This window comes from Mustela nivalis, assembly GCF_964662115.1.
Source record: "Mustela nivalis genome assembly, contig: HAP1_SCAFFOLD_749, whole genome shotgun sequence".
NCBI lineage: Eukaryota > Metazoa > Chordata > Mammalia > Carnivora > Mustelidae > Mustela > Mustela nivalis.
The window spans coordinates 77,722-91,169 of NW_028135914.1; the positions used below are offsets into that span (position 1 = coordinate 77,722).

General features: G+C 37.1%; 1 protein-coding gene across 5 annotated transcripts in view; it reads left to right on the top strand.

Moving 5' to 3' along the window:
* The first annotated feature begins 12,124 nt into the window (after window positions 1-12,124).
* The window catches only part of LOC309857469 (uncharacterized protein), a 258,540-nt gene continuing 257,216 nt past the window's right edge, over window positions 12,125-13,448 (top strand). For all 5 annotated transcript variants that reach the window (XR_014307725.1, XM_082750159.1, XM_082750160.1 and 2 more), the window contains exon 1: window positions 12,125-12,390. Coding sequence is in view for 4 of the 5 variants with exons in the window: in XM_082750159.1 (XP_082606285.1) it covers window positions 12,367-12,390 (24 nt within the window). In the remaining variant the exon portion in view is untranslated. The remainder of the gene's footprint in view (window positions 12,391-13,448) is intronic.

A 13,448-nucleotide genomic window follows, 5' to 3' on the forward strand; every position in this document is an offset into this window, starting at 1 on the left:
AAAAACAACTATTAACAAAGAATCTTACATCTGCAAAACCATTTTTAAAAATGAAAGAGAAATCAAGATATTTCTAAAAAACAAAAACTAAGAGAAGATGTTGCTAGTAGTTGTGTCCAAGAAGTGAGGAGAGTATTTCAGTCTAACACTAGACATACCTTTGTTTTACATAGGGAAACAAAAAGCACCAGTATTTACTATAAAAGTATATAGGTAAATATAAAAGTATAAATAGATATTTTCATTGCAATTCTCTTCTTCTCCTATATGATTTAAAACACAGCTATACAATTTTAAAACTGTGTTGATGGGTTTACAATGTATAAAAATGTAATGTATATGATAGTAATAGCACAAAGTAAAGGAAGTGAATGGAACTATACTGGAGCAAAGTTTCTGCAATGAAATTAAATTGGTATTAATCTAAACTAGATTGTTTTATGTAAACATGCTAATAATAATCACCAGGACAACCATTAAGAAAACAATTCTAAAGCATACAGTAAAAGAAATGAAGAAATTAAAATGGTAAACTAAAAAAAAAAGTCTATCAAATACAGAGGAAGGCAATAATGAAGGAATGGGAACAATGGGTGAAGACATAAGAAACACAGCAAGCAGGAAAATGGCAGATGTAATTCTTAATTTTACAGTAATTACATTATATGTAAATGTAATAAACAATCTAAAATGGATTAAAAAACATGATACTATACTCTCACTCTCTGTAAAATATATACTTGAGATTGGTTAAAAAGGAAAACTATAAAAAGATTATGCCATACAAACAATGATCAAAAAAAAGTTGGAGTGTGTGTACTAGTATCAGAAGAAACTTTAAGACAAAAATTTTCCCTAGAGACGAAGAACACTTTACAATAATAAAAGGATCAACCTATCAGAAAGTAATAACTATTATAAATATATGCATCTAACAAAAAAAGCCCTGATAAACCTGAAGGAAGAATTTACAGAACAGAAGGGAAAAATATACAATTAAACAATAATAACTGGAGACTTCAGTATCCCATTTTCAATAACTAGCCAGAAAGTCAACAGGGAAATAGAAGACTGAAATAGTACTAAAATCAACTAGAGGTAAGAGATTTATAGAATACTCTACCCAACAACAGTAGAATATCTTTCTTCTCAAATGTGCATGGAAATTCACAGATGTGAGGAAATTAAATGGCACACTTCTAAATAATCAACAAACAAAATATCCCAAGATAAATCAGAAAATATTTTAATTAATAAAAACATAAACAAAATATACCCAAACTGATGGGACTTAATTAAAGTAGTGCTTAGAGGGAAACTTACAGCTATAAATGCCCATATTAAAAAAAGAAGAAAATCTCAAGTCAAATCAGGAACAAAGGAGGAATAACACTACAATCACATAGAAATAAAAAGGATTATAAGGGCATACTAACAATAATTACACTTCAAGAAATTAGAAAATCTAGATAAGACACATATTTATTAAAGTGTTTTTGCTGTTGTTTTAAATGTTTGTGTATCTTAAGTTCTGCAAAATGTCAAATCAACACACAATTAACTCTTGCCTTCATAGAAGTTGAGATATTGTATTTTTTAAATTGATTTTATTTTATTTTTTTTAAATGTAACAAAAAAAGTTTTTATTCTTTGATATATAAAACCAAGAAAACTTTAATGTGTAATACATCATAGTTTTCTTTTTTTAATTTAAGAAGAAAAAGGCAGAAGTGAAGATATGGGTACAAAAATACACTCAAGCAGCTGTTCCAAGAAATTCAGAACTCCTAAAATTATGAACAACAGAATACAAGTCTCAGAGGAGGCTTCTTTTTTTTTCTTTCTTTAAAAAATTATTCGCATTTGCTTAGCTCAAACATGGTAAGAAACGTAATTTCCTTCTTGGTAACAGATCCCAGTACTCAACAAGATATTCAATAACCAGCAATAACTTAGTAAAAGAACATTTCATTGTGATAGTAAGTAGCATTAGGTTTTTGGTTCTATAATACTTACTGTAGTAAAAAAACAAAAAAACAAAAACCAAAAACCAAAAGAACAAAACAACCAAAACCACAAAAACACTTCTGACTGCTTGGGTGCCAGAAAAGATGCTCCTACGTTCACTGGCGCCCATCAATCTGGGTGTATCTGAGCTCTTGCCCCAGACCACAAAGAGAGAGCACTTTTGGTCTTTCCTGTGTTTAGGAACAAAAGTGCACAAATATCAAAATCAAATATAGGCGTGGCAGACCAAAATTACTCAATAAAAAGTATTTCTGCCCAATAAATAGTTTCCAAAAGAAAAATAATTGGCTTTTACACTTAATGGATTCAGCAAAAATGAAGATGGTGAGATTGTGTTTTCCAGTTGGTGGCCTGAGCCTCCCGAGGCAGGACAGTTGCCACTGAGCAGCAGGTGGTGCCGGACCACAGGAGGAGCCGCTGCGTCTCCACCCGGAGGCTCCTAGAAAAACACGTTATTCATAGGAAAGCTTTCTTGGGCCCGAGCCCGGTTCTCCAAGTGAAGGTGTCCTGTTTCTTCCTGGACATCGGACTCAAACAAACCAGAGTTCGTATAAAACTGGATCAAATGAGGAAACCTTTACAATGACTAAATTTATAAATATTGCTGAAGATCAAAGCGAAGTGACAATGAATTTAATCTGCGTAAAGATCAGGTTCTAAGCGGCTTGTTATTTAAAACCAGAGACAACAGAGACTGTACATCCAGATGACCGCGAGCTTCCCGGGCCCCTGGAGGCGCGTGGGGGCGCGTCCGTCCTGCCCGCGGCCAACACCTCCGCCGGGGCGCAGGGAAAGGCCACACGAGCGTTTTCGTCCTGCGGCGCTGGCGCAGCCCGAGGCTGGACACCGGCTGCCTGCGACCACCCACACGCACCGGCCTGCTCCGGGCCCCCAGGGCTGACCTCCGGGCTGTGTCTGCACAGTCACACGGAAACCGAGGATTTACTCTTCTTTTAAAAAGGTCATTTTAAAGCTTCATTTATGAAAGTCGCTCGACAGCTTCCGCTGAAATCCCTCCTGCGCGTGGCGGGGGGAGCCGGTTCCCGCCTCTGGCCTCCCGTGGTCTGCGGAGAAACCGCAGGAATGATTTTATTTTTATCAAGGTAATACATGTATATAGTTACTATAGTTATAGTTTATTAAGTAAAATTATATATATATATATATATAAATGTGAGTATTAGATTGGTTTCAGGTGTAAAATATAATGATTTAACAATTCTATACATTACTCAGTGTTCATCATGATTAAGTAAACTCTTAAACTCCCTTATGTGTTTTAGCTGCCCCCCCACCTACCACTCCTCTAGCAAACACCCATTTGTTCTCTGTACTTAAAGAGTCTGGGTTTCTTTTTCGTTGTTTTAATTCTTAAATTCCACGTAGGAGGAAAATCATATGGTATGTCTTTTTCTCACTTATTCCATTTAGCAATATAACCTCTATATCCATCCATGTTGTCACAAATGGCAAGAACTCATTCTTTTTATGGTTGAGCAATATTCCATTTATATATATGTGTATATATATAATATATAATATATGTATATTGTATATATTATATATATTATACATAATATAAATATATATATACACTTAAATGTAAGTATATATATAATATCACATCTTCTTTAGATATATCGATTTATCTAATTTACCTAATCTATTTATATATATCTATATATAAAGAATATATATTCTATCTATATATCAATCATATCTTCTTTATCCAGTCATTAATGGACACTTGGGTTGCTTCCATATTTTTGGCTATTGTAAATAATACTGCAGTAAACATAGGAGTGCATCTGTCTTTTCGAATTAGTGTTTTATTTTCTTTGGGTAAATACCCAGTAGTTGAATCACTGGGTCATATGGTATTTCTATTTTTAATTTTTTGTAAAACCTTCATGCTGTTTTCTACAGTTGTTGCATCAATTTGCATTCCCACCAACAATGTGCCAGAGCTTCTTTTTTAAATTTCTATTTTTAATTTTTTGAGAACGGTTTATACTATTTTCCACAGTGGTTGTACCAATTTGCATTCCTACCAACAGTGCACATGGGTTCCTTTTTCTCCACAGCCTCTCCAACTGTTGTTATTTCTTGTCTTTTTGATTTTGCCATTCTGACAGGTGTGAAATGATATCTCACTGTGGTTTTCATTTGCGTTTCATTGTATAATGATGTTGAGCATCTTTTCATGTATCTGGTGGCCATGAGTATGTCTTCTTTGGAAAAATGTCTATTCAGGTCCTCTGTCCTTTTTAAAATCAGATTATCTGTTTGTTCTTTTTTGGGGGGATACTGACTTGATTAATGTTTTATATATTTTGGATATTAATCCCTATTGGATATATCATTTGCAAATACCTTCTCCTACTTAGTAGGTTGCCTTTTTGTTTTGGTGATGGTTTCCTCTGCTGCACAAAAGCTTTTTATTTTGGTGTAGTCCCAATAGTTTATTTTTGCTTTTGTTGCCCTTGCCTCAGGAGACATATCTAGGAAAACGCTGTGATGGCAGATGTCAAAGAAATGACTGCTTATGTCTTCTTCTATGAGTTTTGTTTTTTCAGGTCTCCCACTTAGGTCTTTAGTCCATTTTGATTTATTATTGTGTATGTACAGTATAAGAAAGTGGTCCAATTTCATTCTTTTGCATGTAGCTGTCCAGTTTTCCAAGCAAAATTTGTTGAAGACTGTCTTTTCTCCCATTGTATACTCTTACCTCCTTTGCCACAGATTAATATTAGTGTGGGTCTAGATGATATCCTTATACTTTATTTCTTCATTTATCAATTTAAAACAAAATTGGTTAACTCCCAATCATATGAAGACTTCACTCTTCTATATTCTTATCCCATCTTTCTACCCATCTCTGATATCAAAATAATGTTATAATGTGGGACTATATAAATCACCAATATAAATATAAATAGCTAATGTCTACATTATTATGAGTTGCAAATATTTTAAGCAAAGAGGTGAACTAGGACCATGCCTATTATTTCTCCTGGAGTTTATAACTACTAATTTTTTTACCCTCTAGTTTTCTATGTACTTAATACAATTATTATATACTCTTCCAAATCTCTGCTACATGCAATTAATATTTTTTCTGTATGCTCAACATGTTATGTTCCTTTGTTTCCTGGAGAGCTCCTTCCCAAGGTTCTCGTTTAGAGAGTACAATATGGAACTGACTGACCTCATGGCTTGTTGAATAGCAGCCATGCTGACACTTTTTTATCCCTCTCCTGAGTCATCTATATCTTTCTCTTTCTTATTTAATCATCTGGACAAATCACATCCTTTCAAAATTTCATAGGCCACAGTCCATGGAAAGTATTTTTTAGGGAAAAAAGGGACCACTCTTTCTTTTGTACCATCACACTTGATTTGGCTGAGTACAGAATTAACTAGTGAAACTGTTCCCCTTACAATTTTGAAGAAATTGTTTCACAATGTAGTTGTGGAGAAGTCCAGTGCCATTCTACTTTTTGGATGTGAACTATCCCCATTCCTTGCGTTTGGGAAGCTCTTACAACCTCTTGTTTATCCTTGATATGCTGCAATTTGGGACTTTTTCTTTGGTAAGAGTATTTTTCATTTATTGTGCTGGATATTCAGTGGGCTTTTTCAATGTGGAGACTCATTTCGATCAGTTCTGAGAAAAAATAAACTTATTAGTTCTTTAATAATTTCTTGCTCACTATACTTTTTCTATTCTTCCTTTATTGGAGTCTTACTTGCAATATGATGGGCCTCCTGGTTAAGCCTTGAATCTCAAGTTTTTTCTGCCTTCATTTTTTGTGGTTGTTTTTTTTTTCCCCAGGTTTTTATTTAAATTAGTTGGTTAACAGATAGGGTAATACTCGTTTCAGGAGTAGAATTTAGTGATTCATCACTTACATATTATACATGATGCCAATTACAAGTACCTTCCTTAATATCCATCATCAATTTTGCCCATCCCCCACCCACTTCCCCTCTGGCAACCCTCAGTTTGTTTTCTATAGCTAAGAGTCTTTTATGGTTTGCCTCTCCCCCACCTTTTTCTCTTCCTTCCCCTTCTGTTTCTCTTAACCTCTTTGCTTCCTGTTCTGTTTTCTAGGGGCTCTTCATAATTTTCTCTTCCAGTCTATTTGTGTTTATAATTAAATTTTATTTATATTTTTAATTTCAAAGTTCTGCTTTTTCTATTTTGAAAATTTTAAGTAGCCCCTTATTCTTATTTAAGGAACTCAATAGTTCCACTGATTCTTTGAAAATATAGTTTGTCTCTAACTTATATATGTTTCTTTTTCTTTTTGCTTTTGCTTTTAATCTTCTAGCTACCTTCATTGTCAGTTTCTTCTGGATTACAGAATACTGTTTGATTCCAATTATCATGTTTTTCATGTTGGAAACTTTCCTTAAATTAATGGACAATTGTTGGAGTGAACTGTTGGACAATCACTCATATAAAGAATGAAGCACTGAAAGAAGTGTGTGGGTAGCACCTGTCAATTGGTGACTTTCACTGCAAGTTAATCAGGTTAATAAGGTGAAGTGTCCTATTTGTAGAAGAATCTCCAAATGTTAGGATCTGAAAATCTTTTGCTCTGGGAATATTAAAGTGCTATTCAACAGTAAAGTATTATTTTCTTACTTTGTTTTATTACACAGGTTGAAATTCTACTTGGAGCACACTTTCTAAAATCTATAGCAATCTCAAAGATATTTCATAAACATATTAATGTAATCTGGCATTATAAAAATTAGTTTAGAATTAATTCTGAATACAATCCTAAGTAATTTGTCAGTTTAAAATGTTTTAGCTAAAATGAAGTTCAAATTATTTAAGACATCTTCACTGATTTTCACAATATGTTAGATATGTTCTATACATCCTTCTTACCTCTAAATGCATTAGGAAAAAAAAAAAGGATGACACAGCATTGTAAAATTCAAGTTTTGGATAATGTGACTTAGAGACGTACAGTACTAGAAAAGATTTTGAGCTATCATTTCAAATAAACTTTTATTTTATAGAATAGGAAACAGCATTTGGATCCTTCCTTCAGGCAATTAACTAAAATAGAGAATCATGACTAGTTAACTATCTTTATATGAGATGCCAAAATGTAAATAAACTTTAAAAAAAAGTAGTTATATACTTAAAGTTATGCACAGTGCAACATTCTCTTACCAGCTTTGGTCTAAAACAATATAGGTACTTACAGAATTTGGTCAATACCAAAATTTCCTAGTGGTGTGGAGTGCTTTTGGTTTAGTTTTGTAAAAAATAGAATCTTTTTCTAAAATTTTTTAAAAAGATTTTATTTATTTATTCGAGACACACACACACAGAGAGAGAGAACTCACACAAGAGGGTGGGGGAAGCAGAGGCAGAGGGAGAAACAGACTGCCCACCAAAGCAGGAAGTTTGACATGGGGCTTGATCTCAGGACCCCAAGATCATGACCTGAACCAAAGGCAGATGCTCAACTGACTGAGCCATCCAGGCGCCCCTCTTTTCCTAAAATTTGAAGCAAAAATTTATTCTTGTTATATACATGGAGAAATGAAATGTGCTTGGGATGATACTTAAAAACACAAGTCCAGTAGGATATGGTAAAAGAGCACTGAAATGGGAATAAAGGAATCTGGGTTCTAGGTCACTACTAGCATTTTCAATATGGGCAAATCACTTAACCTCTCTGGGCCTCAACTTCAAGTATAAAAGTGTTTGACTAGATAATCTCTCTTAGGGCCTATCACTGAAAAGTTTCTTTACTTCAAACAATCATTTTCACAGCAATAATATTATTTACTAATGGATAACCTGAGTGATGGACTTAGTTTTATAATTCTGATGTTTAAGTTCTGTCTAATTATTCATTCTGCCATCACCATTGAATAGGAACTTGAGCTTATAGGCTGGTTAGAAAAAACAGGGTGTGTTGGGGCCCAGCAATCCAGTAAAGAGCAGGAACCAAAGTTCAGAGGTGAATATATCCACACATGTCCAATGAACATATCAAGAGACAATGAGAGGAGAAGGGTGATAAGAGTATACTGGAGAAAAAAGCCATCTTGTACCTTCTCACTAACTTGTCAGTTACCTGGTGCTTTATGGAACTTGATTTCTACTTTGTTATTTTAATTATTATTGTTTTTTTAAGGCAGGGTCATTTCCTAGCCTATTATGTTATCATAAGTGGAACTTATATATAGATTTTGGAAAAGAAGTCAGTATAGAATAGCTGTTAAAAATACAGACTCTATAATCAGAGAAAGACAATTCTCATATGATCTCTCTGATATGAGGAATTTGAGAGGCAGGGCAGGGGTCGTGGGATTAGGGAAGGAAAAAATGAAAAAAAAGTGATGGGAACGGGAGGAAAACAAACCGTAAGAGACTCTTAATCTCACAAAACATACTAAGGGTTGCTGGGGGGTGGGGAGGTAGGGAGAGGGTGGTTGGGTTATGGACATTGGAGAAGGTATGTGCTATGGTGAGTGCTGTGAAGTGTGTAAGCCTGATGATTCACAAACCTGTACCCCTGAGGCAAAGAATACATTGTATGTTAATAAAAATAATTCTTAAAAAAAGAATACAGACTCTCGAGTCAGACTGTCTGGCTTTACATCGTGGATCTAGGCTTTAAATCTCTGTGGTATTGGGCAAGATACTTAACTTCATTGTATTCCACTTTCTTCATCTTTAAACTGAGGGAAGGAACAGTATTTTCCTCATAACACAGGTGATGCATTTGGTACACTTTCCGTCTCCTGATAATCCCTTAGTAAGTGTTAGTTACTGTTATTACCTCTCCATGAAAATTGGTAAAAGAAAAAAAAGGAGACATGATAAGAGAAAAGAGTGGGGGAGGATAGCCTGGTATGTGAGGGCAAACTGCAGATGAGCAGGAAATAGGGAAAGTGACAAAAATTGCGGGAGAAACAGTATACAAAGAAGCTTTATTAAGGGAGTCTTGATGGATGTTGTTTAGTATAATTCACCCTATTCTACCTTCTCAAGAGATCTTCAGTAAGGAGCTATATTAGTTTTCAGTGTTTTGTTTTGTTTTAAAGCAGGATTTGGGTTTCTTTTGGATGAGATACTCTATCAACACTGGTGTCTAGGTGGCTTGATCTTATTCTTATTTCACATATACCTACAGGAGTAAGTAATTTCACCATGAAGACTGCTGAGATTAATAAGCATTTGCTTTGACAATCTGTCTGGAGCAGAGTAGGCATTCAAAACACAAAACAAAACAAAACCAAAAAACAGACAAACCAAAACAAACCAACACCAAGACAAGTTGAATAAATATTAAAATAAAATAAAAATAAATAAATAAATAAATAGTAAAAATGAGATGCTGGCAAATTTTTAATTAGAGAAGAAAACATAGGTGGTACGCCTTTGTAGCATCAAACACAGCAAGAAAGATGATGTAAAAATGATGGTGTTTTACAAAGAGCATTTTCTAGTTACAGTAAGTGAAATTTCTTGCTACAAAACCCCTGGGAGACATAAAGCAGGACTTCTCCACCTCTTCACAGTTGACCTGTTGGTCTGGATAATTCTTCTTGGGGAGGTGCGGTGGGAGGTGAGTGGGGAGGGTGTCTGGTGCTCTGTAGGATGTTCAACAGCAGAGCTAACCTGCACCCACTAGATGTCAGTAGCACTCTCCACACGTGCACCCACTTGAGTTCACCCAAAATGTCTCCACAGTTGGCCAGATATCCCGAGTGGCAAAATCACTTGAGACTGAGAAAAAGTGCAACACAGGAATTACAATAAGTCACCCACGATCCTCCCATCTAGAAATGTAAACTTTTGAAAAAAAGATTTTTATTTATTCATTTGACAGAGAGAGAGAGAGAGAGAGCACAAACAAGGGGAAAGACAGAGGCAGAGGGAGAAGCCCGCTCCCCGCTGAGCAAGTAGCCCTATGTGGGACTTGATCCCAGGACCCTGGGATCGTCACCAGAGCCAAAGACAGAAACTTAACCAACAGAGCCACCCAGGTGCCCCCAAATGTAAACTTTTTGTTTATACAAATAAAAATTACAAAACAGAGTCACATTGATCTTACCATTCTATAGCCAGCATATTTTTCATTCATTAATATAACATCAACATTTTTGTTCCGTAATATTCTTCTGCAGCATAGTTTTGGGGTTTTTTGGTCGTGCGAGTACTTTATAATTCCTTCTTCCTCCCTCCCATCCCTTGAATCACTGCTGTCCTCTCCTTCATTTCAATTATACATAAATGCACACATACACATGTGCGTACACACAGATTTGAACAAAATATTTTTATTACATCAATAAAGAATAAGAAAATGTTTTTATTTTACTTTCACTAATTCCTTCTCCAGTGCTCTTTCTTTCCTTAAGTAGATTCAAGTTTTTGACCTGTATCATCTTACTTCTCTCGAAAGGGCATCTTTTAACATTTTTTTTTTCCCAAGGCAGCTCTACTGGCAACAAATTTGCTCAATTTTTGTTTGTCTGAAAAAGTCTTTATTTCACTTTACTCTTCTCTTGCTTGTTCAGCCTCATCACATGTGAAGAGAAGTCAAATATGGTTGTTCTTTGCTCTTCTTTGGGTAGACTGTTTTTTCCCTCTGGCTTTTTCAGAATTGTTCTTTATCTTTGACTTTCTATAGTTTGAGAATGATATGCAGTCTTTCTGACATCTATGCTGCTTGGTGTTCTCTGAACTTACTGGGTCTGACTTTGGGTGTATGACATTAATTCAAGGGAATATCTCAGACGTTATTGTTCCAAATATTTGCTTATGTTCCTTTTTTTTCATCTTTGGATATTTATTACGTGTGTCTGCATTTCACCTTTTGTACATGTCCGGTGGTTCTTGGATATTCTGCTCCAATTTTGTTTTTTGTTTTCAACCTTTGTTTTCTTTGTTTTTCAGTTTTGGAGGTTTCTGTTGAGATACCTTCAAGCTCTCTGTGGCTAGAGATCTCTTTCCGCAGCCATGTCAAAATTATTAATAACTCCATCAAAGGCTTTCTTCATTTCTTTTGCAGTGTTTTTTTGTTTGTTTGTTTGGTTGTTGTTGTTTTTATCTCTAGCATTTCTTTCTTAGGATTCCCATATCTCTGTTTACATTGTCCATTTGTTCTTGCACGTTGTCTCTTTTATGCAGATAAATAGATTCTTTAGCATATTAGTCCTAATAATTTTGTATTTTCAATATGATAATCCCAACATCCCTGTCATATCCAAGTCTGGCTTTGATGCTTGCTCTGTGTCTTCACACTGTTTTCTGCTCTTCAGTATGCCTTGTAAGGTTTTCTGGATTGTTGAACATGATGTAGTGGGTAAAAGATGCTGCCAAACACTGGTGCCCGGTAAGCTTGCTTCTTGGCACTATCTCCCAGGAAGGTTGTTGCTTGTGAGTTTCTATTCCCTTAACTGTGTATTTGCCTGCCCCTCTATCTAATTTTAGGGATAACGATTTGCCCTGTGACCTCAGTTCTCTTGCAGATCTAGGAAAAGTTGACGGTTTTTCAGTTTGTTCCGTTTTTACTTGTTAGGATCTACTATATATATAAAATATATGCATATTATATATACATAATATATAATATATATTTCGCCCTTTGAATATTTATTTAAGATCTGCTCCATGATTTTTAATGGATAACTGGTGTGTAGGACGTTAACTACACTTTTACATAAGTAATTGTGTAGTACTGGGAATTTTTAAAATAATTTTATTTATTTATTTAACAAAGAGGCACAGCCAGAGAGCGAAGGCAAACGGGGAGTGAGAGAGGGAGAAGCCGGCTTCCTGCTGAGCAGGGAGCCCCATGCGGGGCTCCATACCAGGACCTTGGGATCATGACCTGAGGGGAAGGCAGGCGCTTAAGGACTGAGCCACCCCGGAGACCCTAGTATTGGGAATTTTGATTGTTCACATTAAGGCTACAGTAAGTCTATCTGATGATCCTTTAACAGGTTCTTCTGGGGGAGTGGAGGGTGGGAGTTGCTGCTGGTTCCGAGCCTCCACTAGCAGGTGGCGGTGTAGGACCCCCGGCAGCCCCGGAAGAACCAGACGCCACTCTCTCTCGGAGGACACTCTACCCCTCCAGTCTTTGCCCCCACCCAGGCCTCGGGTTTGGGAAAGCGTTTCTAGGAGACGGCGCCCGCCGGTTGCGCCTGCGCGGTGGGCGCTGCCAGGGGGCGGGCGGACGGGCCACGGGGCTGGGCGGCTGGTAGTTCCTGCTGGGCCTGGGTCCTTGGGTCCGCCCGGCTCTCTCGCTCCACGGTACGCTTGTGAGTGGCGCTGCCGGCGGCTGTCTGCTCGGGATGGAGCACATCCGTACGACCAAGGTATTCCGACGCGGAGAACTGTTAGCCACTAGCCATGGTCTGACCTGGCAGAGGTGGGGGGCGACGGTGGCTGGGCTGGCCGGACGGGGGCTGAGGACCGGCCCCGCGGGACCGTCCCCGGGCCTAGTGTGGGAGGGCAGGGCAGTTTGGGCCAGGGTAGGTGCGGAGGCCACCTGTACCTATGCGAATGGAAGTCCCGTTTTCAGTCTTTGGTGTTGGGGTGTGGACGATTTGGGCAGCTGGGGGTTGAGTCCCATGAAATTGGTCGCGCTACACTTCTTGGGCAAAATTGGGGCTGCTTTAGCTTCAGCTGCTCTCAGGCATTCGCTGCCCCAAAGACCGGGAAACGGGTGGGTCCCCAGATCAGCATTGTGATATCGTGTAAGGTTTTCCTTGCTCACGTTGAATCGTCCCGTGTCCCAGGTTCTTGATGCAAGTTTTGGAGGCGCTGAGATCAGCACTCTGCTCCCCCTCACTTTGTTGTCTCGGTCGGCTGTCTCCGTCTGCTGTCTCTGTGTGCTTCGAAACTTCATTGTCTTTAGCGTCAATGGTCAGTTAAACAGAGGAGTTACGGAGAAGGAAAACATGTTAGCCCATATTTTTAAGTGTCTGATGGAACTTTTTCAGTTGATCTTAATTAATCCCATGCTTAATTTTTCCGTGTGAAAGGCATTTATTTTTAGAAACGAACAAGTAGTATAATTCCATTACAAATTCTGAAACGGAAGGAAATGGCATCAACTTATTAACAAGTTATGTTACCAAGAATTAGGTTCAGCTTCAGCCTTGGGAGGAAGAAAGCATAAATCAGGACAAGAAGAAGAACTGAATAATGTAATTTTAAGATCGCCTGGAGCCTAACAAAATCAGGGAGAGGACCCATTGTGAATCCTGACTGCTGGTGATTTGCTAAAGCCATCACTCAATTGCCGCGCATCCTAAAGTTACAGTTCATTTAGAAAAAATAGCGACATACATTATCTTCATTTGTCCGATGAGAATTTGAGGTCTGTGTCATTAAAATGCTTCACGAACCTTTTTAAGGTGTCATGGATTTT